Source organism: Rhinatrema bivittatum, chromosome 4, assembly GCF_901001135.1.
Source record: "Rhinatrema bivittatum chromosome 4, aRhiBiv1.1, whole genome shotgun sequence".
Lineage (NCBI taxonomy): Eukaryota > Metazoa > Chordata > Amphibia > Gymnophiona > Rhinatrematidae > Rhinatrema > Rhinatrema bivittatum.
This window is the reverse complement of record NC_042618.1, coordinates 165,059,457-165,086,359: the sequence shown is the minus strand read 5'-3', so window position 1 is coordinate 165,086,359 and position 26,903 is coordinate 165,059,457. Positions and strand designations below refer to the sequence as shown.

Here is a 26,903-nt window from a genome sequence, read left to right as displayed (position 1 = left end):
TGCTTTACATAATAACTTTTCTAATAGTAATATGTTCTAATTTAACTTACTATGTACAGTGGCTGAGAGGGGAATTGGCAGAGCCAGGGGAGGGGGTGGCAGAAATTAGCTATCTGGAGGGAATGTTTTTCGAAAGAGCCAGGTTTTGAGATTCTTTTGGAAGGAAGGCGTCGAGGGGTCAGTTCTGAGAGAGGCCGGGAGGTTGTTCCAGAGGTGAGGGCCTGCTATAGATGCATCGCGTTCTCTTGTGGAGACTCGATGCACTTCCTTAATGGAGGGAGTAGTAAGTAAACCTGTGTTGGTTGAGCGGAGATTCCTGGTAGGGTTGCAGGGGGACAGTGGTCCATGTAACTAACTAGTTTTATCATTATGGATTGCTTTGTGGATGAGCATGAGGGTTTTGTATTGAGATCTGAAAGGGACGGGTAGCCAGTGGAGTTGTTTGAGTGTGGGCGTGATGTGATCCGTGACTAATCTCCTTCTCCCTTATACAGGTATGACAGAACCAAACTTACATTGAAGGACATTCATAACTGTCAGTACGTAGCTTGCATGAACCCAACAGCTGGCTCTTTCATTATTGATTCCAGACTTCAGGTACACTGACAAATGCCTGCTTAGAAGCTGCTTGTCTGTAGTTCTTCCTTTCTCCTTCCAGTGATTCTATGATCCAGAAGGAAAAGTATGAACTCTAATGCTTGTTTTCAGACTGTACATTATGAGGCCAATTTTAAACAAGTGCTAGTGTGCGTATCAGTGTGCAAGCAAGGATGCATTGGAATTTGTAATTTTGCATGCACTTGTGCGCATTTGTTTTAAAATTCACCAACTGCGCATAAGTATGCTCCTAATTTTAAAAGGTTACTCAAGCACTGCTAGCATGTGTGTGTTGGCTTTTATACGCATATGTCAGCGAATTTCAAAACATGGTCAGGCGAGACACATTCTCCCAGGACAAGCAGGATGGTAGTCCTCACATATGGGTGACATCATCAGGATGGAGCCCAATCACGGAACACTTTTGTCAAAGTTTCTAGAACTTTGACTGGCACACTGAGCATGCCCAGCATGCCACTAACCCTGCATCCAGCAGGGGTCACCCTTCAGTCTCTTTTTTTCCACGCAGCAGTTGCCTCTTGGTTCTCACTGAACTTTTTCTTAAATTTCAAAACTTTTTTGCCTCTCCCCCATCGACCATTGACCTCTGCAGATGCTGATAAGTTTTTACCCTGTTCTTTTCGGTCGGTTCCCGGCGGTGCTTCCATTGGTAACCGATAACCACCGACCATGCGCCGCCCTTTTTGAAAAATGGCGACCGGTTTTCGAAAGTGCCCCGAGCGTCCGAGGACTATGTCCATTACAGACCCTCATGACATATGTGTCTTATGTTTGGGGCCTTCCCACGACATCCAACGGTGCACTAGCTGTGCCCAGATGACTCCTAAAGGCCACCGGGCCCGCTTAGATAAGATGGAATACTTATTCAAATCAAAGCCCATGTCCCCGTCCACTCCAGCCAAGAGTACACCGGGTCCAAAACCTTTGTCTTCATCGACTCAGTCACCATCGACATCTCAGCACCATCGAGACACTAGTGACAGGCCGTCACTTGCATCTTCATGCTCAAAGGCATCGACGTCTTCGTCCTCGGTGCCAGAGAAGGACCGGACCGAGCATCGGGAAAAGCACCGTCATAGACATCGACGTGAGCCTTCATCAGATGCCGGCACCAACAAGCCATTGACATCGGCATCGACAGAGCCACCGGCCAAGAAGTCCCGGGGAGAGGAGCCCCCATCCTCCTCTGGACCCGGGACACTGAGACGTTCCCCACCTGCACCGGTGCCGGGAGCCAAGACTCCACAGATTCATGTGGACCCTCCGGCAATGCCTACTTAGCCTCCAACCCCGGCCGCTGTGTTACCAACAACAGCCTTCCGGGAGGAATTGGACCGGATGGTCCAAGAGGCAGTACTTCAGACACTTGGAGGATTCCAGTCACCACCGGCGCCAAATCCCATACCGACGCCTGATCCGGTGCCTACCATGCTGGCTCTACTCCTTGACCAATTGGATACCCTGATCGTGCACTTCCATCGGTGCCTGTCCCTTCAATACCATCAGCACCACCAACACCGATACCGATTCCCTTGTCCTCGGATGAGGAACAACTTTTACCGATGCTGGAACCGGTTCTAGGACCATCGGGTTTACTACCACCCCGACGTCCATCGAAAACACAGATGCCATTGGTGCCATTGCCGTCGTTGATGCCGGTTCCTCCTGTTTTGGTGCCTCCATCCTTCCCATCAGTGCCACCTCCAGATCCGGCTGGATTTAGATCTCTTCCTCTATCTGAAGGCCTACAGGGTGTAGGAGATCCACAATATGATCCCTGGGGTGATGATTCATCTGACACTCAGGACTCTGAAGAACGTCTGTCAGAGCCTTCACCCCCAGAAGAGTGCCACTGCTCCCCTCCTAAAGACCTCACATTTGCCAACTTCATTAAAGAGATGTCTGAAACCATCCCTTTTAAACTACAAACAGAGGAGGATGCTAGGCATAACATGTTGGAGGTACTGCAGTTTGTTGATGCCCCCAAGGAAGTGATGGCAGTCCCAGTGCACAAAGTGCTCCTTGACTTGTTACATCGTACCTAGGAACACCCTGGTACAGTTCCACCAGTGAAGAAGAAAACTGACGCCACGTATCTTGTTCAGTCAGCTCCAGGGTTTCAGAAAAGCCAGCTGCCCCACCACTCTGTAGTTGTTAAGTTTGCTCAGAAGAAAGCCAAGTGATCCTGGCCTCATTCTTCTGCCCCTCTAGGTAAAGAGCAGAAGTTCTTGGATGCCTTCAGCCGAAGAGTATTTCAGGGATCTATGCTAATGGCACATATAGTAGCCTACCAGCTATAGATGACTCAAAACTCGAGGAATCTTTGGAAACAAGTCCAGGACATCTCCGAGACACTACCAGAGGAATTTCAAAAAGGACTCACTGCGATCCTCCAAAAAGGACTTGATGCTGGAAATCATGAAGTCAGGGCAGCGTACAACATCTTTGAGACTGCCTCCAGAGTCTCAGCGGCAGGAATAAGTACCAGATGCTGGGCATGCCTCAAATCCTCTGACCTCGCCAGGAAGGCCAGGAAAGGTTAGCAGACCTTCCATGTACAGGGGATAATTTGTTGGGCGACAAAATTCAGGAAACAGTGGTGCAACTCAAAGATCACCATGAGACCTTGCACCAGCTGTCCACTGTTCCCTCGGACATCTCATCTACCGTCAAAAGGTCATTTAGACGGGAACCTAGGAGGCTATCCTATAAGCCACATAGGTATTACCCTCCTCCATCCTCTGCTTGACAGCCTAGACCCTCTCAAAGAGGTCAGCCTCAACAACACAGGGCCCCAAAAGCCCAACCATCTCCGCAGACTGATCCAGCATCGGGGTTTTGACTCCCTTCTGGAGAGCAGCAGTCAACCCCCGCCTCCAACAACTTTTCCTGTGGGAGGCCACCTGTGCCACTTTGCCAACACATGGCACACAATCACCACTGACCAATGGGTCCTTTCTGTGGTCGCCCACGGTTACCATCTAAACTTCCTCACACTACCACCAGACTCTCCTCCACGTCCGGTGTGGAGTCTAACTGACCATACTCCACTTCGAGGTAGAACTCTCCATCCTCCTGCGTTCCAATGCCGTGGAACCTGTTCCTCGACTGCAGGGAGGAAAAGGGTTCTACTCTCGATATTTTCTGATTCCAAAAAAGTCAGGAGGCATACGTCTTATCCTGGACCTCTGTGCCCTAAACAATCATCTCCTCAAGGAAAAGTTCAGAATGGTAACCTTGGGCACCATGCTCCCTCTCCTACAAAGGGGAGATTGGCTCTGCTTTCTAGACCTTCAGGAGGCTTATGCCCACATAGCCATATATCCTCCTCATCGGAAATACCTCAGGTTCATAGGAGGCCACAATCATTTCCAATACCGAGTGCTGCCGTTCGGCCTAGCATCAGCACCCTGTGTATTTACAAAATACCTAGCAAGTAATAGCAGCTTACTTGCGACAACACAGTATCCACGTCTATCCTTATCTAGACGATTGGCTACTCAGAATTTCATCCAAGGAGGTAGTTCTTCACTCCCTCCATTTTACCATCAGCCTACTACAATCCTTGGGCATCATAAACTATCCCAAGTCACATCTGACTCCGTCAGACACCCTATCATTCATTGGAGAAGATATAAACACCATTCAAGCCAAAGTATTCCTCCCAAAGGACCAAGCACGCACATTATAAACCTAAGCCAAAGCAGTACAGACTCACCGAACCACCACAGCTCGTCACCTATTAACCTTGCTAGGTCACATGGCATCCACAGTTCACATTACTTTTTTTTCTCTGTTAGAATCTATCTCTTAGTTAGATTTAGTGTCACATATAATCTCTGGTTAGATAAGAACATTGGGGCAATAAGAGCTGGCTATATCAATATAAAACAAAGGGCCAACTAAATTCCAGAAAGGTCCAGTTGTAACTAGCTTGACCAAGGTTTAACTGTTTAGCACCCTCCCACCCTACCTCTCTACCCACCCACCCCTAGGTTTGTGTTCTAATATAGTCTACCTAAATTCATAATTGGCAACAAGGTAAATTAGTAATTCCCTAATTTCTATCCATCAAACAAATTACCAAAATGAGGACTATCCAATGCAACTGTTGTGGAGCCTTTATATTGAGGGTAATCATATGGAAACTTAAGGCTTGCCCCATTTGTTCAGAACTCTTTACCTTGGAAAAGGATCTGCCTGAAGTTAAATCTGAATTAGCTTCAATAAAGAAAGTCTCAGCCACTTTACATTATTCAAGAATTAATTTCCCATTACCACAGAATAACCAAAAGTCAAGGAAAAAGAGATTTACTGTGGGCTCAGGTAGGATAAGTCCTGTGACCCACAGACACCCATTATTGACAGTTGTGCAGCCCACAACTCTACCCCCCCCCCCCCCACTCACACAGGGCATTAAGGAATTTAAACAGTATTACAGTGGGCTCTGGTAGAATTAGACCTGTGATCCGGAGACACACAGTGTATCAAGTGCAACAAGTACAAAATGCCTTCTCTGTATTAAATACTGAAGATGTTCTTGTGAAAAAGATTGAAGTGTTATCTGAAAAGAGAGAAGAAACCCAATGTATACAGAATTTCCAGATCAGAAACCAAAGAAAAAAGCTCACTGTGATAGATGACTCTACAATCAAAGGCACTAATACAAAAGGAAAAGTGGATAACAAAACTCAACTAAAGAGGTCACAAAAGGAGTCCAGGAACAGCAGTAACCTGTACAAAGAAAGTTGGAAAGCTATGAGCACAAATGCTTGTAGTATGGGCAATAAAATCCCAGATCTGCAAGCCCTAATGGTGGAGGCGAACTTGGACATTGTTGCTGTCACGGAAACGTGGTTTATGGAATCTCATGACTGGGATATGGCAATACCGGGCTATAACTTGTTAAGGAAGGATAGAGAGGATAGGAAAGGGGGAGGAGTGGCTCTTTATGTCAGAAACAATATCCAAGCATGTGAGCTGCAAGGAAGATGGGGCAATGAAGAAGTACTATGGGCCAACCTAAAAAAAGATGGGACATCCATTTTTATTAGAGTGGTTTACAGGCCTCCAAACCAAAAGGAAGAGATGGTTAGAGATCTGGTTGAAGACATCCAAAAGATAGGAAAGAAGGAAGAAGTGGTGATCGTTGGAGACTTTAATATGCCGGATGTAGACTGGAGAATCCCATCTGTAGAATCTAATAATAGTAGAGAAATAGTGGATGCCCTGCAAGTAGCTTTGTTCAAACAAATGGTTATGGAATCCACGAGAGAAGGAGCTATACTAGACTTAATGCTCACTAATGGAGGTAATGTCTCTGATTTCCAGGTGGGCGCCCACCTCAGCACCAGTGATCATCAAACGATATGGTTTAATATCACAAAAAAGATACAGAAAAGAAGCACAAAGACCCGAGTTTTGCAGTTCAAAAACACGGACTTTGATGATAGATGGAGGAAGAACGAAAAGGCTGGGAGAACGAGAGAGATGTGGATCAACAGTGGACCAATCTAAAAGGAGCAATTACCAAGGCAACTAATCTATATGTTAGAAAAGTAAAGAAAAGCAAAAGAAAAATGAAACCTATCTGGTTCTCAAAGGAGGTGGCTGACAAAATAAAGGCTAAAAGAACAGCATTCAAGAAATATAAAAGATCCCAAAGGGAGGAGCACAAAGAAGAATATCTAGTAGAACTGAGGGAGATGAAGAAATTAATCAAGACAGCAAAAAGTCAAGCGGAAGAAAGGATTGCCAAGGAGGTAAAGAGAGGTGACAAAACATTTTTCAGATATATCAGTGAAAAGAGAAAAGTTCATAGTGGTATAGTGAAATTGAAAGGTGGAAAGGATCAATGTGTGGAGAGAGATGAAGAAATGGCAGAAATATTAAACGAATACTTCAGTTCTCTGTTCACTAAAGAGGACCCTGGAGAAGGACCGTCACTAGTTAACAAGAAACTGGAGGGGAGTGGAGTAGATGTAACTCCATTTACAGTAGAAAATGTATGGGAAGAGCTGGAGAAACTGAAAGTGGACAAAGCCATGGGGTCTGATGAGGTTCATCCCAGGATACTGAGGGAGCTCAGAGATGTGCTGGCAGGTCCGCTGTGTGACCTGTTCAATAGATCCCTGGAAACGGGAGTGGTGCCGAGTGATTGGAGAAGAGCGGTGGTGGTCCCGCTTCACAAGAGTGGGAACAGAGAAGAGGTTGGTAACTACAGACCGGTTAGCCTCACTTCGGTGGTGGGAAAGTAATGGAGTCACTGTTGAAAAAGAGAATAGTGAACTCTCTACAGTCAGGAGAATTGCTGGATCAGAGACAGCATGGATTCACCAGGGGAAGCTCCTGTCAGACAAATCTGATTGATTTTTTTGACTGGGTAACCAAGGAATTGGATCAAGGAAGGGCACTCTATGTCATCTACTTGGATTTCAGCAAAGCTTTTGATACAGTCCCGCACAGGAGACTGGTGAATAAAATGAGAAGCTTAGGAGTGAGTGTCGAGGTGGTGGCCTGGATTGCAAACTGGTTAAAGGACAGAAAACAATGTGTGTTGGTAAATGGAACTCTCTCTGAAGAGAGAGCGGTGTTAAGCGGGGTACCGCAAGGATCGGTATTGGGACCAGTCCTGTTCAATATCTTTGTGAGTGACATTGCGGATGGGCTAGAAGGTAAGGTTTGTCTTTTTGCGGACAACACTAAGATCTGCAACAGAGTGGACATGCCGGAAGGAGTGGAGAGAATGAGACGCGATTTAAGGAAGCTGGAAGAGTGGTCGAAGATATGGCAGCTGAGATTCAATGCCAAGAAGTGCAGAGTCATGTATATGGGGAGTGGAAATCCAAATGAACTATATTCGATGGGGGGAGAAAGGCTGATGTGCACGGAGCAGAAGAGAGACCTTGGGGTGATAATGTCTAACGATCTGAAGTTGGCAAAACAGTGTGACAAGGCGATAGCTAAAGCTAGAAGAATGCTGGGCTGTATAGAGAGAGGAATATCGAGTAGGAAAAGGGAAGTGATTATCCCCTTGTACAGGTCCTTGGTGAGGCCTCACCTGGAATACTGTGTTCAGTTCTGGAGACCGTATCTCCGAAAAGACAGAGACAAGATGGAGGCGGTCCAGAGAAGGGCGACCAAAAAGGTGGAGGGTCTTCATCAAATGACTTATGAGGAGAGATTGAAGAATCTAAATATGTACACCTTGGAGGAAAGGAGGAGCAGAGGTGATATGATACAGACTTTCAGATACTTGAAAGGTTTTAATGATCCAAAGACAACGACAAACCTTTTCCGTCGGAAAAAAATGAGCAGAACCAGGGGTCACGATTTGAAGCTCCAGGGAGGAAGACTCAGAACCAATGTCAGGAAGTATTTCTTCACGGAGAGGGTGGTGGATGCTTGGAATGCCCTTCCGGAGGAAGTAGTGAAGACCAGAAATGTGAAGGACTTTAAAGGGGCATGGGATAAACACTGTGGATCCATAAAGTCTAGAGGACGTGAATGAATGTGGAAAAAAGCATTCACAAAAAAGCAGGGAGTAGCTTGCTTGTTACGGTGGTTACTACCCCAAACCAAATAAGCCTGATACTTCACTTTCAATGCATATCCAGCATAGCTCTCTGCTTCAACGGCAGGGGAGAAAAACTGATACTTTACGCATTAGGGATGTGAATCGTTTTTGAACGATTAAAATTATCGTCAGATAATTTTAAAATCGTCCAAAATCGTTAGAGTGCACGATACAATACAAATGCCCCCGATTTATCGTCAGGGGCATTTGTATTGTATCGTTAAATAGGGCGCGGGAAAACCGGCACACCAAAAAACCCCTAAAACCCGCCAGCGCCATTTTGGTTCCTGGTTCCCGACATCACGCGTCCAAGAGATCACCCCCGGACCCCCGCTGGACCCCCAGGGACTTTTGGCCAGCTTGGGGGGGCCTCCTGACCCCCACAAGACTTGCCAAAAGTCCAGCAGGGGTCTGGGAGCGACCTCCTGCACGGGGGCCGTATTGCCAATCTTCAAAATGGCGCCGGCGCTACCTTTGCCCTCACTATGTCATATGGGTGATGGTCGACAGTCGCCCGTATGAAATAGTGAGGGCAAAGGTAGCGCCGGCGCCATTTTGAAGATTGGCAATACGGCCCGCGTGCAGGAGATCACTCCCGGATCCCCACTGGACTTTTGGCAAGTCTTGTGGGGGTCAGGAGGCCCCCCCAAGCTGGCCAAAAGTCCCTGGGGGTCCAGCGGGGGTCCGGGGGCGTGACGTCGGGAACCAGGAACCAAAATGGCGCCGGCGCTACTTTTGCCCTGTCACATGATAAGGGCAAAAGGCCACCGGCGCCATTTCTCTCAACGCAGCCATGGCCAGAGAGAGGGAGATCGCGTCGGGACCCCCCCACTGGACCCCAGGTAATTTAAAACATTTTGGGGGGGTTCGGGAGGGTGGGGGATTTGTTTTAAAGGTTCGGGGTGGGTTTTAGGGATTTTTGGTGTGCCGGTTTTCCCGCCCTCCCCCAGCCAAAATTGATCGTTAAGACGATCGATCACACGATTCACACCCCTGTTACGCATATCCAGCATAGCTCTCTGCTTCAACGGCAAGGGAGAAAGACTGATACTTCACACACATCCAGCATAGCTCTCTGCTTCAACGGCAGGGGGAGTGAAGAAAGGAGGATCTATATACAGACAACAACCAAAAAGGACTGAATTACATAGTCTGGGAAAACAAATAAGCATGGGTGTAGCTTGCTTATTGCGGCGGTTACTACCCCTAACCAATTAAGCTAAATATTTCACATAGATGCAGCTCCAACACTGCTCTCTGCATTAATGGTGGGGGTGGAAGGGAAACAGAACCAAAAGGTTACTAAGAGCCAAGAGTAACAGATAAGTATGAGAAAAAGAAATCTGCAAAGCTTGCTGGGCAGACTGGATGGGCCGTTTGGTCTTCTTCTGCTGTCATTTCTATATGTTTCTATGTTACCCCAATGGCTCGACTAACCATGAGAGTGACACAGTGGACTTTAAAGTCCCAGTGGTTCCAATCACATCAAGATCTATCCCACATTGTCCACGTCACCAACCATCTCCAACTCTCACTAGCTTGGTGGATACAGGAGTCCAATCTTCTGATAGGACTACCTTTTCAATCTCTAGAACCTCAGATTACACTAACAACAGATGCCTCCAACTTGGGTTGGGGAGCCCATGTCAACAACCTGCCAACCCAGGGATCCTGGACCACAGCAGAAGCATGGCACCAGATAAATTTTCTGGAGCTCAGGGCAATACAATATACCCTCTTCGCTTTTCAGGATTGCCTATCCAACAAGGTAATCCTAGTCCAAACAGACAACCAGGTAGTGATGTGATACCTAAACAAACAAGGAAGCACCTGCTATGCCAAGAGGTGGCACAGATCTGGGACTGGACTCTCTCCTATTCCATGCTACTGAAAGCAACCTACCTGACAGGCGTGGACAATGTGATGGAGGACAATCTCAGCCGGACCTTTCATCCCCACGAATGGTCCCTAAGTCCCACTGTAGCAAACCAAATTTTCCACCAGTGGGGCCGCCCACACATAGACCTCTTTGCGTCAATCCACAACCGCAAAGTGGACAATTTCTACTCTACACCGCAGCCACAACACACCACCACGTGATGCCTTCGCCCACTGGTGGACAACGGGTCTTCTATATGCCTACCCTTCACTTCCACTCATCAGCAAGACTCTCGTGAAGTTACAGCAGGACCGGGGCACAATGATCCACATAGCCCCTCACTGGCCACGACAGGTTTGGTTTCCCATCCTACGTGACCTCTCAGTCCAGCAACCAATTTGCCTGGGCACAAATCCAACTCTAATAACGCAGAACAACGGGCTGTTGCATCATCCGAACCTTCACTCCCTGTCTCTGACGGCTTGAATGTTGAAAGGTTAATACTACAATCTCTTAACCTTTCTGACAAAGTGTCCCAGGTCCTCGTAGCTTCATGAAAGCCTTCTACTAGGAGATCTTATTGTTCCAAATGGAAAAGATTCTCCTTGTGGTGCACGACAAAAGAAATAGATCCCTTTTCATGCCCCACAACAAGGTTCCTGGACTACCTATGGTACCTTTTGGAGTCTGATCTACAAACTTCCTCCATCCGAGTGCATGTCAGCACCATAGCTGTTTACTACAAAGGTGTAGGAGATGCCCCGATCTTGGCGCAACCCCTTGTAGGGCGCTTTATGAGAGGTTTACTCCAGCTGAAGCCTCCACTGCACTCCCCAATTGCAGCATGGGACCTCAATGTTGTGCTAGAACGGCTCATGCGAGCTCTGTTTGAGTCCCTGCACTCCTGCAAGATATGACATCTCACTTGGAAAGTGATCTTTCTAGTTGCTATAACATCAGCTCGCAGAGCCAGTGAGCTACAGGCACTGGTAACATACCAACTGTATACCAAATTTCTCCACAATCGTGTGGTACTCCGCACTCACCCTAAATTCTTGCCAAAGGTAGTTTCTGATTTCCACTTAAATCAATCCATAATACTTCCTACCCTTTTTCCAAGCCCTCACTCACACCCAGGTGAGTGAGTCCTGCACTCCTTGGACTGTAAACAAGCGCTCGCCTTTTATTTGGACCGCATTGCAGCCCAGAGGAAGACCACCCATCTGTCTCCTTCAATAAAACCAAACTGGGAGTTTCGGTGGGCAAGCAGACCCTGTCCACCTGGCTGGCGGACTGTATTACCTTCTGCTACCAACAAGCAGGCCTTCTGCTACAGAGATGTGTGAAAGCGCATTCAGTAAGAGACATGGCAACGTCAGTAGCGCACCTCCGTTCTGTACCTCTTGCTGACATCTGCAAAGCTGCGACATGGAGCTCTTTCCACACCTTTGCAGCTCATTATTGTCTCGACAAGGCTGGCAGGCAAGATTCCATCTTTGGCCAGTCTGTCCTGCGTAATTTGTTTCCAGTTTAATAACCCAACTTCCTTCCTGCAACCCACTGTGAAACTCAGGCTGCCCTCCTACCCAAAAGCACCCCTGTTATTGTGCCTGTTGCACATCGTTGGGTGCTTTTCGTTCACTTACTCACGCATCATGTAGCTCGTTATTGACCCATATGTGAGGACTACCATCCTGCATGTCCTGGGAGAAAGTAGAGTTGCTTACCTGCAACAGGTGTTCTCCCAGGACAGCAGGATGTTAGTCCTCATGAAACCCACCCGCCACCCCGCGGAGTTGGGTTCGCTTACGTTTTATTATTTTATTTTTCGCTCATACTTTTTGCTACACACGAGACTGAAGGGGGACCCCAGCTGGATGCAGGGTTAGTGGCATTGGGTCATATAAAGCCTATCAGCTTTATATGACCCAATATAACAGGGACATTTTTAAGCAGATACAGGACTTCTCAGACTCCCTGCCTCAGCAATTTCAAGAACAATTACAAACCCTAGTCAATAAGGGTTTTGAGGCAGGCAAGCATGAGATTAGAACATCTTATGACATTTTTGACACTTCTACCAGAGTGTCTGCAGCTGCCATCTCAGCGAGGCGGTGGGCCTTGCTCAAGTCTTCTGACCTTCGCCCAGAAGTACAAGACCAGTTATCCGATCTGCCTTGTGTCGGAGATAATCTGTTTGGCGAGCAGATTCAATGGACGGTCGCAGAATGAAAAGACCATCATGAGACCCTAAGACAGCTCTCTTTGATCCCCTTCACCCCCCAGCCTCCCCTTACCTCCCTAGCCCACCCTCCCTGCCCCCCTATCTCCCCCTCCCACCTCTTCCTTCTTCTTCCGCCTCCCTCTCCCCCCTCCCCCTTCAATCAATTAATCATACAACTGATCTATTGTAAATGAATACTTCGCCTTAATTTATAATTATAAAACAGTTACAATTATGTTCCTTTTATTATATTTATCAAGTTGTTTGTTCCTCTCTCTCCTTCTGCCCTATTCTTTCTTGCTGCTCTTCCCCTGCCCACCTCTCACCTTTTTCTTGCCTGCTCCCCTTCTCCCCTACCCTTGTTCATTGTATTTTCTACCTGCTTCAGTTTTTTGTAAACCGGCATGATATGCCCTATGAATGTCGGTATATTAAAAGTTAAATAAATAAATAAATAAATAAATTCTGACTTCTCCTCAAAACAGCCTTTCAGAAAGGACTCTAAGAAGTCATTCTTCTGCCCGAAGAAATCTTACCCGCCACCATGCAGATCTCGCGCCATGAGACCTTATCAAAAACCGCAGTCTCGTCAAGCCTGTAAGCAAAAACCACAAGCAGCTCCTCAACCAGGACCTGCGTCAGGTTTTTGACTTCCACTTAGAGAGCAGCAGCCAGATTCCTCTGTCGCACATATCAGTTGGAGGTCGATTGTGGCACTTCCACAACTTGTGTTATTCAATCACATCTGACCAATGGGTATTGGCAATCATTGCTCAGGGTTACCATCTGAATGTTCTCGCCCTTCCACAGGACTCCCCACCTCTACAGAAATGGAGAACATCCGAACACTCCATTCTTCTGGATCAAGAGGTTTCATTCCTTCTCCAGTCAAGAGCAATAGAACCCGTTCCATACTCTCAGCAAGGCCTAGGGTTCTGTTCCCGGTAATTCCTAATCCCCAAAAAATCGGGAGGTGTCCATCCTATTCTAGACCTACGGGCCCTCAACAAGTACCTCCAGCGAGAAAAGTTCAAGACGGTCACCTTGGGATCGCTTCTACCTCTTCTACAAAGAGGAGACTGGCTCTGCTCTCTGGACCTCCAGGACGCATACACCCATATTGCGATAAGTCCAGCTCCTCGCAAGTACCTGAGATTTCTAGTAGGCCCCAAGCACTATCAATATTGAGTGCTCCCATTCGGCCTAGCGTTTGCGCCACGAGTCTTTACCAAATGCCTCGTAGTTGTCGCAGCCTTCCTCAGAACCCAAGGTGTTCACGTCTACCCCTTCCTGGACGATTGGTTAATCAGAGCTCCCACTCAGCAAGCTGCTCTGTCGTCCCTCAATCTAACCTTACACACTCTAACTTCGCTAGGATTTCTCGTCAACTACGACAAATCCTACTTAGTCCCATCTCAAACCTTATCGTTCATTGGGACAGACTTGGACACATTACAAGCAAAAGCTTTCCTACCTCAACAACGAGCACTGACTCTTGCGTCCCTTGCTCACCAGCTGCAGTCTCAGTACTCCGCGACTGCACGCCCATTTCTCGTCCTCCTCGGACACATAACATCATCAGTCCATGTCACACCAATGGCCCGCTTGGCCATGAGACTCATGCATTGGACCCTGAGGTCTCAATGGACTCAAACTATTCAGCCTCTGTCGGCCATTGCCGCATAACCAACTCACTCTGTCTGTCTCTCGCCTGGTGGAAAAATCAGACCAATCTCCTCCAGGGATTGCCCTTCCAGGTTCCAAATCCTCAAATCATTCTCACCACCGACACTTCCAACCTCGGGTGGGGAGCCCATGTAGCCAATCTGCAGACTCAAGGCTCTTGGACTCCAGAGGAAGCCAAACACCAAATAAATTTCTTGGAACTTCGAGCAATCAGATATGCTCTCAGGGCCTTTCAGGATTGCCTCTCAAATCATGTCATCCTGATTCAGACGGACATCCAGATGGCAATGTGGTACATCAACAAACAGGGAGGCACAGGCTCCTTCTTCTGTGTCAGGAAGCTGCACAGATTTGGGAGGAAGCTCTCTCCCATTCAATGTACCTCAGGGCCACCTGGTTACCGGAAGTGGACAATGTCCTGGCAGACAAGCTGAGTCACGTCTTTCAACCGCACGAGTGGTCTCTCAACCCTTCGGTAGCGAACTCCATCTTCCAATAATGGGGATATCCTCGGATAGACCTCTTTGCGTCCCCACAAAACCGCAAAGTGGAGAACTACTACTCTCTCATTTGCAGCAAACACTCTCAACCCAGAGACGCATTCTCCCACTCTTGGGCAACCGGTCTGCTCTAAGCATTCCCTCCACTTCCTCTTCTCTCGAAGACTCTCGTGAGGTTATGTCAGGACAAGGGAACCATGATTCTGATAGCACCTCACTGGCCACGCCAAGTGTGGTTTCCAATACTTCAGGATCTCTCCATCCGCAGGCACATTCCCTTGGGAAAGGACCCGCTTCTGATCACTCAAAATGCCTACGACATCCCAATCTTCAAGCCTTGTCCCTGACGGCATGGATGTTGAAAGGTTAATCCTTCAACCACTTAACCTTTCTGAGCCAGTTTCCCATGTCTTGATTCCTTCACGGAAGCCTTCCACGAGAAAAGCTTACTCTTACAAATGGAAAAGGTTCACGTCATGGTGCTCTTCTCAGTTCCTTGGCCCCTTTTCCTGTCCAATCCTAAAGTTTCTGGACTATCTCTGGCATCTATCAGAGTCAGGTCTTAAGACTTCCTCCATTAGAATGCATGTCAGTGCGGTAGCCGTCTTCCATAAAGGTGTCGGGGATGTCTCTATATCAGTACACCCCCTTGTAACACATTTTTTGAAGGGCTTGCTCCACATCAAGCCTCCGCTATGTCCTCCGGCCCCTTCTTGGGACCTTAATCTGGTTTTGGGTCAGCTCATGAAACCACCATTCGAGCCTCTTCACTTTTGTGAACTTCGATATCTCACCTGGAAAGTGATTTTCCTTTTGGCTATCACTTCAGCTTGCAGAATTAGTGAATTACATGCCCTAGTTACCTATCCGCCTTAAACTAAACTTCTGCAGGACCGGGTGGTACTCCGCACTCACCCGAAATTCTTACCTAAGGTAGTTTCGGATTTTCATCTTAATCAATCCATCATACTACCTACCTTTTTTCCCAGGCCCCATGCCAACCCAGGAGAACAGGCTCTGCATACCCTTGACTGTAAACGGGCTCTAGCATTTTACCTAGACCGTACAGCGGCCCACAGGGAAAACACTCAATTGTCTCTTTCCACCCTAACAAGTTAGGGAAGCCTGTGGGTAAACAGACTCTCTCCTCTTGGTTGGCGGACTGCATATCCTTTTGCTATCAGCAAGCGGGCATTCCATTTCAAGACCGTGTTAAAGCACACTCTGTGAGGGCCATGGCGACTTCAGTGGCACACCTGCGATCAGTGGCGCTTCCTGACATTTGCAGGGCTGCAACCTGGAGTTCTCTCCACACCTTTGCAGCCCACTATTGCTTAGACAAAGCCGGAAGACAAGATTCCATCATCGGCCAATCTGTCCTTCGTAACCTATTTATAACGTGACCTACCTACACCCTTCTGCCTGCCCGGTGGGGTTCAGGATGCTCTCTACCAAAATTCCACCCCAGTTGTTGTGCCTGTTGCAAGCCTTTGGGTACATTTGGTGTATGTTCGGACATCCTCAGCTCGGTACTCACCTATCTGTGAGGACTACCATCCTGCTTGTCCTGTGAGAAAGCAAATGTTGCTTACCTGTAACAGGTATTCTCACAGGACAGCAGGATGTTAGTCCTCACAAAACCCGCCCGCCGCCCCGTGGTGTTGGGTTCATAACGTTTTGTTATTTTATTTTTCGGCACTGCCTGTAGCTTTCAAATAAGACTGAAGGGGGACCCCTGCTGGCTGCAAGGTTAGTGCCATGCTGGGCATGCCCAGTAGGGGCCAGTCAAAGTTCTGGAAACTTTGACAGATGTTTTCCGTGATTGGGCTCCATCCTGATGATGTCACCCATATGTGAGGACTAACATCCTGCTGTCCTGTGAGAACACCTGTTACAGGTAAGCAACATTTGCTATTTTAAATGTGAAATGCTTTTGAAAATCAGGCCCTATATATAGTTCCTGGTTCAGCAACTTTTTTTAGACCATTTGCACACAATTGCATTTACAAGTTTTGTAAATATTTATGAAATGTCACTTTCCAAAAGGTAGTGCAAATGAGAGTACCAAATTATCAAAATTCTAATATATTCCCAGGAAATTTTATTCAACATTTAAACTTTCCCTGTAACACCTGTAAACATATCAAATGGATTTTAACATGAGACCCTCTTATTTCTTTAAGAGTTGCAACTAATCGTGTATGTAAGTGGGGGCATCAATAAATAAGGTGAATTTAAGTATAGCATCAAAATAGGTTTTTTCCAGAAATAGATTCATCATAGTTATTGAGACACCCTCATTTATGTAAATGTTTGAGGAAAAATAGCAATTATGTTGATACATTTGGTGCTAAATTTCATAAATATAAGGTACTGCTATTAGGTTTTACATTCCAGGAAATATATTCTATTGCCAGAGCTTTCGAAAGTCTGCTTCTCCTGTTAAGATGAGGGACTGGGAATTCAGTGGATGACTACAAGTGCTCTGTTGTTCACACTTAGCTCATTATATCCATCTGAGTTGTCATGACAAATTTGGATTTTGTTATCTGAAAATCTATGAATCTATTTTGTTCTAGCGACATTTCTGTGTGTTTGCTGTGAGTTTTCCTGGACAAGAAGCACTCCAGTCCATTTACAGCACTATCCTTTCACAGCACATGGCTTTGAATAACACAGCACAAGCAGTGCAGAAATTACATTCGCTTCTTGTGACAGCAGCATTGGGTAAGCATGGATCAGGATTTCAGATCTGCCTTTTTGTTGAGTCTCACATGTCATGATAGCTGTGATCCTGAGATAAAACAGTGGCTCACTTTTAGAGAAGTCATGTGATCATGACAAGATGGAAACTTAATTTAAAGAAAAGACTTTGTACAGAGTGGCATATATCAACATAGCATTTACCTATATAAGGAACATAGAATGGCATGAATATTACATAAAATTAATGAAACTTACACCATAATTAACAAGAAGAAGATTGTAGGGCAGTACCAAGAAAGCTTTCAACGCAAAATAATTCTGCAGTTGTTATGTTATTCCACTTGAATACATAGAAATAACGATCAACAAACACGTTGTAGATGAGACCTTTTTGTTGGACTAACTTTTGAGAGTTCTGCTCCATTCCCCAGGATATTGCAGAAATAGCACAGTTACAAAAAATGAGCATCAGAATGGAGAAGATATACAAGGAAGCGAGAAATGTCAGAGAGGACCCAAACGCTCCTCATTTTGGATGCCTATGAAATATTACAAATATTGTAGGACTGAACAAAATTATAATTTAGGAATTTTGATTTATAAATTCCCAGCAAATGATTTACAGGATGTACCTGCAGGATAATATACAGTAATGAAGATGTGATTAAAATATAGATCATAAACATTCCAGTGGAGACAGGTGGCTCATATGACACCTTCTGCACATCCCTGGAAGGAGCTTTCCCAATCTGTAAACAGTGAGCACAGAACCATTGATGCGTTTTGTCCTCAGTTTCTTTTTTCACTTCCTTTAATCCCCTGTCTTCTGTTTGCATTTTATCTCTGACTCCATTTCTTGTTTTTCTTTTTAGGTGTGTTTCATCTCTGAGTTCTTAAAGGACTCAGGGTTAACCTCTAAGTATCCTTTCTCAAGGTTTCCTTCCGCCTAAGAGATACCTGATGAGTCAAAGAGCTTCCTGCTAGGCGGTATCTGGTTTCTCCTAGGACAAGCAGGATGGTAGTCCTCACATATGGGTGACATCACTGTACGGAGCCCTATTAAGGAAAACTTTTCTGTCAAAGTTTCTAGAAAGCTTTGCTGGCACTAGAGATGTGAATCGTGTCCTCGATCGTCTTAACGATCGATTTCGGCTGGGAGGGGGAGGGAATCGTATTGTTGCCGTTTGGGGGGGTAAAATATCGTGAAAAATCGTAAAATCGTGAGCCGGCACATTAAAACCCCCTAAAACCCACCCCCGACCCTTTAAATTAAATCCCCCACCCTCCCGAACCCCCCCCCCCAATGACTTAAATAACCTGGGTGTCCAGCGGCGGTCCGGAACGGCAGCAGTCCGGAACGGGCTCCTGCTATTGAATCTTGTTGCCTTCAGCCGGCGCCATTTTCCAAAATGGCGCCGAAAAATGGCAGCGGCCATAGACCAACACGATTCCACGGCAGGAGGTCCTTCCGGACCCCAGCTGGACTTTTGGCAAGTCTTGTGGGGGTCAGGAGGCCCCCCCAAGCTGGCCAAAAGTTCCTGGAGGTCCAGCGGGGGTCAGGGAGCGATTTCCCGCCGCGAATCGTTTTCCGTACGGAAAATGGCGCCGGCAGGAGATCGACTGCAGGAGGTTGTTCAGCGAGGCGCCGGAACCCTCGCTGAACGACCTCCTGCAGTCGATCTCCTGCCGGCGCCATTTTCCGTACGGAAAACGATTCGCGGCGGGAAATCGCTCCCTGACCCCCACTGGACCTCCAGGAACTTTTGGCCAGCTTGGGGGGGGCCTCCTGACCCCCACAAGACTTGCCAAAAGTCCAGCGGGGGTCCGAAAGGACCTCCTGCCGTGGAATCATGTTGGTCTATGGCCGCCGCCATTTTTCGGCGCCATTTTGGAAAATGGCGCCGGCTGAAGACAACAAGATTCAATAGCAGGAGCCCGTTCCGGACCGCTGCTGGACACCCAGGTTATTTAAGTCATTTGGGGGGGGTTCGGGAGGGTGGGGGATTTAATATAAATCGTTAGAATCTCTATTGTATTGTGTTCCATAACGGTTTAAGACGATATTAAAATTATCGGACAATAATTTTAATCGTCAAAAAACGATTCACATCCCTAGCTGGCACACTGATCATGCCCAGCATGCCATGATCCCTGCAACTACAGGTGTCTCCCTACAGTCTATTTTTTTCCGCGCTGCAGTTTGCCATGCGTTCAGGAGCTCTGTGAGAGATTTCTCACAACTTTTCCTCATGGAAATACTTGAAGTTTTATTTCACAAATAATTTTTCCCTACATGGGTCTCCCTTCGCGTACATTTAATCGATGCTTGGTGAGTACTATGCCCTGTTTTTTGGTTGGTTCCTGTCACCTCACTAACGGTTTCCACGGCTTAACAACCGAATTGCAGCCTCCCTTCTTCCTATGTTTTTCATTCTCAGTTAGCCCCACAAAGCTTGCGAGTGTCTTCCTGCGATCCTCCACTGGGTTATTGGGGCTAGAGGGATAGGGACGTCCATGGTTACCATTACCGCCAGGGATGCCGTCGAGGCCATCGATGTTCTCATCGATTCCATCCATGCTTCTATTGATTCCCTCAGTGCCCTCATTGCAGTCGGTGCCCCCATCCATGCCATTCTGCCTCCATCGATGCCATCAATGCTTTCATCGATGCCATCGATGCCCCCTTCAGTTCCATCGATGGCATCGATGTCTGCATCAATTCTGTCAGTGCCATCAATGTTTTCATCGACGCCACTGATCCCTCCATGAAGTCTATTGATGCCCGCGTTGATTCCATTGATGCCAGTCACCCATACCAGTTCCATCAATACCATCAATGCCCATGTCGATGCAATTGATGGCGGTGTTGATTTCATCCATGCCATCAATGCCCATACCTATTTCATCGATGCCATCGACACCCACGTCGTTGTCATTGTCGATTCCATCACTGCCGTCGATGCCCTCATTGATGCCATCAATATCGCCATCGATTTTGTCGATACCGCCATCGGTTCCGTCAATGCCGGCGTCGATTCCACCAATGCCATCGATGATTCCATCAATGCCTACGTCAATACCATTGGTACTTCCGTCGATGTTATTGGTGCTCCACCCGTGCCATCGACGCTTCCATCGATGCCTTCAACGATACCCTTGATGCTGCCTTCAATGCCGCCATCGAAACCGACAATGCTACCGGAGCACCTAATCCCAATGCCCTCGACTAAATAAAACATTCCATACTTCGGGTTCTTAACCAAAGCCCCGTATAATTCTAGGGCACTAGACAGTGCCAGGAGCAATGCAGGCATGGTGACAATCCATCACCATTCACCATCCGAGACAGTGAGGGCATCCACCTTGGCGCTGGAGAAAAGTCCGGGCCAAGCACCATGGCAATCATCGTCACCGGCCCGGTGACCATCTGCCACCGATGCAATCCAGGACATTGGTGGCATCTTACTCAGTGCTGGAGAATGACCGGGCCAAGCACTGACGGCGTCATCGCTACTGCCACCGACATTTTCCGCACATCGGTGGCAGTTCCTCAGTGCTAGAGAATGACCGGGCCAAGCTGCAAAGGATACTTATTTTACACCGGCATCAATATCCATTGTGCCAGTTGTGAAGCAGGCCCGGCTGCACAAGTCCTGTGCTCCTCTCTACCCGAGGCACCGAGGAGTTCCCCACCGATAACTGTGCTGGGTACTGAGCCACCACAACATAATGTGGAACCGCCAGGAACACCTAGCCTATCTCCTTTGTAGCTGCACTACCATACCAGCTTACAGAGTTGAGCCGAACGTTTACGTCCCTCAGGCTGTCTTCGAATACTCCCTTAATCCACTAACACACTGTAAGTACTCTAATCCCGCTTCAGCAACAATCCCATTGAGACCTAGTCGCTAATTGGGTCACATGGTTTTGGAAGGTTCTAGGTCATATTCTCCTCCAAGAACTGTATTGGTGTCACATATCGCTATTGCCAGCTATGTTTGATACAACACCAAGAGAACCTCTCTACCAATAATTTGGGATTGCATCGAGACGTCCTCCTGTTGCCAGAAACGGGACTCCATACTCGATAATACTCTGGCTTCTGGTTCCTAATTATGGCCCGAAGTCCCAGATACATTAGCTGATCTGCTGGACACAAGATCCAGCAGTCACTGCCTCAACAGAAAGCAGATGTTCTCCGCCCATCCTGGACCTTAGAAATGTCAACAACTTTCTTCAGAAGGGACAGGTAAAATGGTGTCTCTCGTCACCGTGCTTCCCTTACCATAGTAAGAGTGTTATCTCTCTCCTCTAGTCTTTCTATGTGCTTCATAGTGAGTAAACAGCATTCCAATACCAAGTTCTGCCATTTGCACTAGCTTCAACAACTTGTGTATTTCACCATATGCCTAGCAGTGACTGCTGTTTCTCTACGGAGCAAAACATCATTCACGCTTTTTCCTTGCAAGGACAACTGCCTAATAGTAGTCAATCCAAGCAAGGAGCTCTAAATTCTCCAAGATTCACTATAAATCTACTACATTTGCCTAGGATTTTCTGTTTAACCCTCATAAATCCCATATAGAGCAGTTCTGGGCACTACATTCGCAATGAACCTCCTGCTCCAACAACCGCGCAGATATCCTGTCAAATTCCTACACATCTCTGCGCACATGCAGCATAGCCTCAGCCCCTCAATTCTTTCATTGATGGGCCACGGGGTTTTTTTCACTATCTACTTCACTCATATGCCCAGACTGGCTCTGAGTAAGATTCAGTGGATTTTCACATATCAGTGGCTCTAAGCTGTTCAACTGCTTTCGTCCCTGATCCATATTACTGATCCAGAACCAAATCCTCAGATGATCCTGGTCACGGTCGCATTCACTTAGGGGCGGATTTTAAATGCCCTGCGCGCGTAAATCCGGGCGGATTTACGTGCGCAGGGCCCTCGCGCGCCGGCGCACCTATTTTGCATAGGCCGCCGGCGCGCGCAGAGCCCCGGGACGCGCGTAAGTCCCGGGGTTTTTTTAAAGGGGCGGGAGGGGGCGTGTCGGGGGTGTGGCTGAATGACGCGGTGTTTTGGAGGCATGATGCGGCGTTTTGGGGGCGGCGACGTGGGCATGGTTTCGGCCCGGGGCGTTCTGGGGGCGTGGCCACGGCCTCCGGACCAGCCTTCGGGACCGGAACACGGAGCGGGGCAGCCGGCCGACACGCGCAGATTTACGTCTGCTTTTTGCAGGCGTAAATCGTGGAATAAAGGTAAGGGGGGGGTTTAGATAGGGCCGGGGAGGGTGGGTTAGGTAGGGGAAGGGAGGGGAAGGGGGAAGGGAGGGGAAGGTGGGGGGAGGGTGAAGGAAAGTTCCCTCCGAGGCCGCTCTGAAATCGGAGCGGCCTCGGAGGGAACAGGCAGCGCGCGCTGGGCTCGGCGCGCGCAGGTTGCCATGCACCCCCTTGCGCGCGCCGACCCCGGATTTTATAAGATAAAATCCAACGTACTTTTGTTTGAGCCTGGTGCGCAAACAAAAGTACGCGATCGCGCAATTTTTTTAAAACCTACCCTTTAGGGTTGAAGAGTTCGATTCCACATCTTCCCAACCCAATTTGCATCTATTCCACTCCACACAGTTTCACATCAACTTCCTGGAGCTTCGAACCATGAGTTATGCCTTTTATGCCTTAAAATACTGCCTCTGACACAAATCTTGTGCATACAGACAGCATAGCAACAATGTGGTATTCCAATACACAAGCACGCACAACCCCTTAGCTGCTCTGCCAGGGAGCTGCGCAGATCTAGCCTTCGGCCCTTGCACACTCCATGCATTCCTGGGCCATTTATCTAACAGATTTACCAAACGCACTAGCAGACCTTCTCCATAGATGTTTCCATCCTCTCGAATGGTCTCTGACTTCATGTGTAGCAAGCAAAATCTTCTAGCGCTGAGGTCAACTGACCTTGCCCTCTGCATCCAAATAAAACCATATGGTGGACAGATTCTACTTCCTACACATGTACCGGAATGCGTTCCCATGGAAGCCTTTGCTCGCTCTGCAACAAAGGCCTCTTATATGTGTATCTTTCGATGCCTCTCATAGCCAAAATTCTACAACAGGACGGGGTTCACTATTTCTCAGACTCACATCCTGACTGCGACAAGTATGTTTTCCCATACTTCTCAACCTATCACTCCAGTACCCAATTCGCCTGCTCACAGGTCAGTCTCATATCACAGACTCACTGATGTTCTCAGGTACTGGTAGCATCACAACAGCCTTCCACCCATAAATCTTACCATTCGAAATGACATGATTTACCACATGGCACATATAAAATTGTATTAGCCCCCTTTTTCTACACCACTCCTTTTCTCTTTCGCTATCTAACATACCCTCGGAGTCTGGTTCCCAGACATCCTCCGCATGGGTACACCTCAGTTCCAATTCAGCGTACCACCGATTAAGCTGCCTCTATGTTCACTGGTTACGGAATGGGGCCTACATTTAGTGCTTACAAGACTCATACGTTCCCCGTTCGAGCCTTTGCATTCCTATAACTTTAACAGTCTAACATGGAAAATGTTTTCTCTCGTAGTCATCACTTCTGCTAACAGGGTCAGTGAGTTACAAGCCCTTGTTGCATACTCACCCGACACTGCGTTCCTCCGTGACAGAGTGGTCCTCCATACTCACCCTCATATTCTTCTTAAGATTAATACAGACTCTCACCTTACTCAGAATATACTCTGCCCACTTTTTCCCAAAGCCTCTCTCTCACCAGGGCGAGAGGTTTTTCCAATCCTTGGACTGTAAGAGTGCACTTGTATTCTATCTAGACCGCACTACACTCTATAGGAATTACACCTAACTCTTTCCTTCTTTGACAAAAGATAAGCTGCGAGTTCAAGTGGGCAAACGGACTCTCCCCAACTGACTAGCAGACTGTATCGAATTCTGCTATGACGCACCAGGCCTTCCTGTCTAGGTGTGAGTGCAGGCACATTCTGTGACGGCCATGACTACATCGGTACCACACTATCGTTCAGTACCAATGGATGCTATTTCCTAGGCTGCGACTTGTAGCTCTCTTCACACATCCGCAGCCCCTTACTACTTAGCAATGAAAGTCTGTCAAGACTAGGTCGTTGGCCAACCTGTCTTCAAAAGCTTTATTCCACGACAGTCCCCAACTCCTTCCACAACCACCTGCTGTGATGTCAGGCTGCCTCATCATTGCCAATAGCACCCCAATTATTGTGCCTCCGCACGAGTTGTCTGCTATTGGCTTGTTATAATATGAGTCAGCCTGTAGCTTGCTAATCACCCATATGGGAGGACTACCATCCTGCTTGTCCTGGGAGAAAGCAGAGTTGCTTACCTGTAACAGGTATTCTCCCAAGACAGCAGGATGTAGTCCTCACGAAACCCACCCGCCACCCCATGGAGTTGGGTCCGCTGACGTTTTATTATTTTATTTTTTTCGCTCACCCTTATTGCTACAAACGAGGCTGAAGGGAGACACCTGTGGCTGCAGGGATCATGGCATGCTGGGCATGATCGATGTGCTCAGTGTGCCAGTCAAAGCTTTCTAGAAACTTTGACAGAAAAGTCTTCCGTGATAGGGCTCCAAACAGTGACATCACCCATATGTGAGGACTACATCCTACTTGTCCTGGGAGAACACCTGTAACAGGTAAGCAACTCTGCTTTCTCAGTCAGGGTTGCAGTTGCCTATGGGACATATTATTATTTATACATTTATTTATTTAATTTATATTTCACTTTATGGCGCTTCAAAGCAGATTACAATCAGGTATTGTAGCTGTGTTTTCATCTCCAGCTGGTACTGTCTCAGGGTCATCCAGGTTTTGGGATACTTCATAAACAGGCAAGAGTACTCTAGTCAAAAATGTGTTTCTTCGGGTTCCCCTTCTGGTTCAGTGGTTCCAGGGAGTCTCATCCTGGTAGGTCACAGGAAGTGTATGAAATTAAAGAAGTCTCTTCCATTAATGATAAGCTGAGGTAACTTTGGCAATGTGATTAATACAGTAGTTCCCAACCTGTGGTCTGTGGACCCCTAGGTGTCCACCAGATCATAACAGGGGGTCTGTGGGAAGAAAGCAAAAGAAGAGGCCCGGTAGCTGCTGATGCACCACAGCCAGAGAGGACTGAAGGAGGGAGCAGGGCCGCTGGGGCACCCATCCCGCCAGCGGCTTAAGACTAAAAAATGCCACGGGGCCGCCGCCTCCACATCCCAATCTGCTGGCAGCATGAGAGAGGAAGAGGCATGGGATTCCCCCCCCCCACAGGAAATAATGAGGAAGAGGCCTGGGTAAGAGTGAGGGTATAAGAGCCTGTGTGAATGAGAGAGAAGGAGCGTGTGTGTCAGAGCATGTGTGTATGAGAGAGAAGCAACATGTATGTCTGTGAGAGAGGGACCATCTGTATATGAGTGAAAATGAATGTGAGCGTGTGTGTGTGTATGAGAGAGAGGAATCTAGGGATGTGAATCGTTTTTCTAATGAATTGAAATGTACAATATTTCAAAATTCATTATTATATTGGGTAAAAAAAGAAACGATCACTCCCCCCCCCCCCGCCGAATTTTCGTATAAACCATTTATTTTTGTTATTTTTTGTTACTTTTTGCTATTGTTGTTAGTGCGCGCTAACATGAGTTAGCGCACACTAATCCGAAAAACGATTTTTCACTAAAAAAACAAAAACAAAACGGGGATCCGCAGGAAAACAAGATTTTCCCGCGTCCAGACGAACCCGAAAGCGAGAACAATCAGGCACCCAATTCACATCCCTAGAGAATTCATATGTGTATGAGTGAGAATAGATGTGAACATGTGTATGTGTATATGAGAGAAAGGGACTGTATGACTGAAGAGAGAGGGACCATGTGTGTGTGAGTGAGAATGAATGTATGTTATGTGTATGTATGAGAGAGAGGAAAAAGACTGTGTGCTCTCCTTCTAATCCACAACAATCTCAGGGCCACTGGAAATCAAAAGTTCCTAAATTTGGAGAGTGGGAAATTTTTTAATCCTATTAGTTTTAATTGTTGGCTATTATTTGATGTGTCTGATGTTTTGAAATATTCTATTGGTATTTGGGAAATTTAAAAGTAATTTATGAGTTGTTTTGAAATATTTTTATTAATATGGTTTTATTATTATTGAAATTTTATATTTCTTGATTGTATTGTTTGATGTTTTATGAAGAATGCAATGTTTTTGTTTTTTCCATTGTTGCACTGCGGTTTCCAGTTCCGTTTTTGTCTGCATGTTTGTATTTATACATTATGGTCTCCTTATTTAGTATTTGGCAAGGGTTTGTCAGTGTTTTGCATGCGTGACTTAGGTAAGCTATTCTGCTGGCATGTAATTTCTATATAGGGACCTATAGCAGCTGGACTTGTTTAGTTTTCCTAATAGAAAGTGTATTGTTATTTTAGGGTCTGTTGTAATATTTGCAGTATTGCCTTTTCATAGATAGGATTGTTACTATTTGAGTCTGGCAGTTAGGGTGTTATGGTATGGCAGGCTTCCTATAGGCCCCAAGTACATTTTTTGAAGGATTTTGTATTATACAATGTTCCTGGTAGTGGAAAGAGTTTGTGTTGCTGTTAATGAGGAGACACCATAATTTGATTATTGTTTTTTTTTTTATGGTGAGTGGTAAGAGGAAGTGCCCTTGTTCTGCTTT

General features: G+C 46.9%; 1 protein-coding gene across 1 annotated transcript in view; it reads left to right on the top strand.

Moving 5' to 3' along the window:
• DNAH17 (dynein axonemal heavy chain 17) overlaps positions 1–26,903 on the top strand; it is a 1,486,981-nt gene that overhangs the window by 1,081,324 nt on the left and 378,754 nt on the right. The window contains exons 48-49 of the mRNA XM_029599137.1: positions 495–597; positions 17,063–17,210. Of these exons, the coding sequence (XP_029454997.1) occupies positions 495–597; positions 17,063–17,210 (251 nt within the window). The remainder of the gene's footprint in view (positions 1–494; positions 598–17,062; positions 17,211–26,903) is intronic.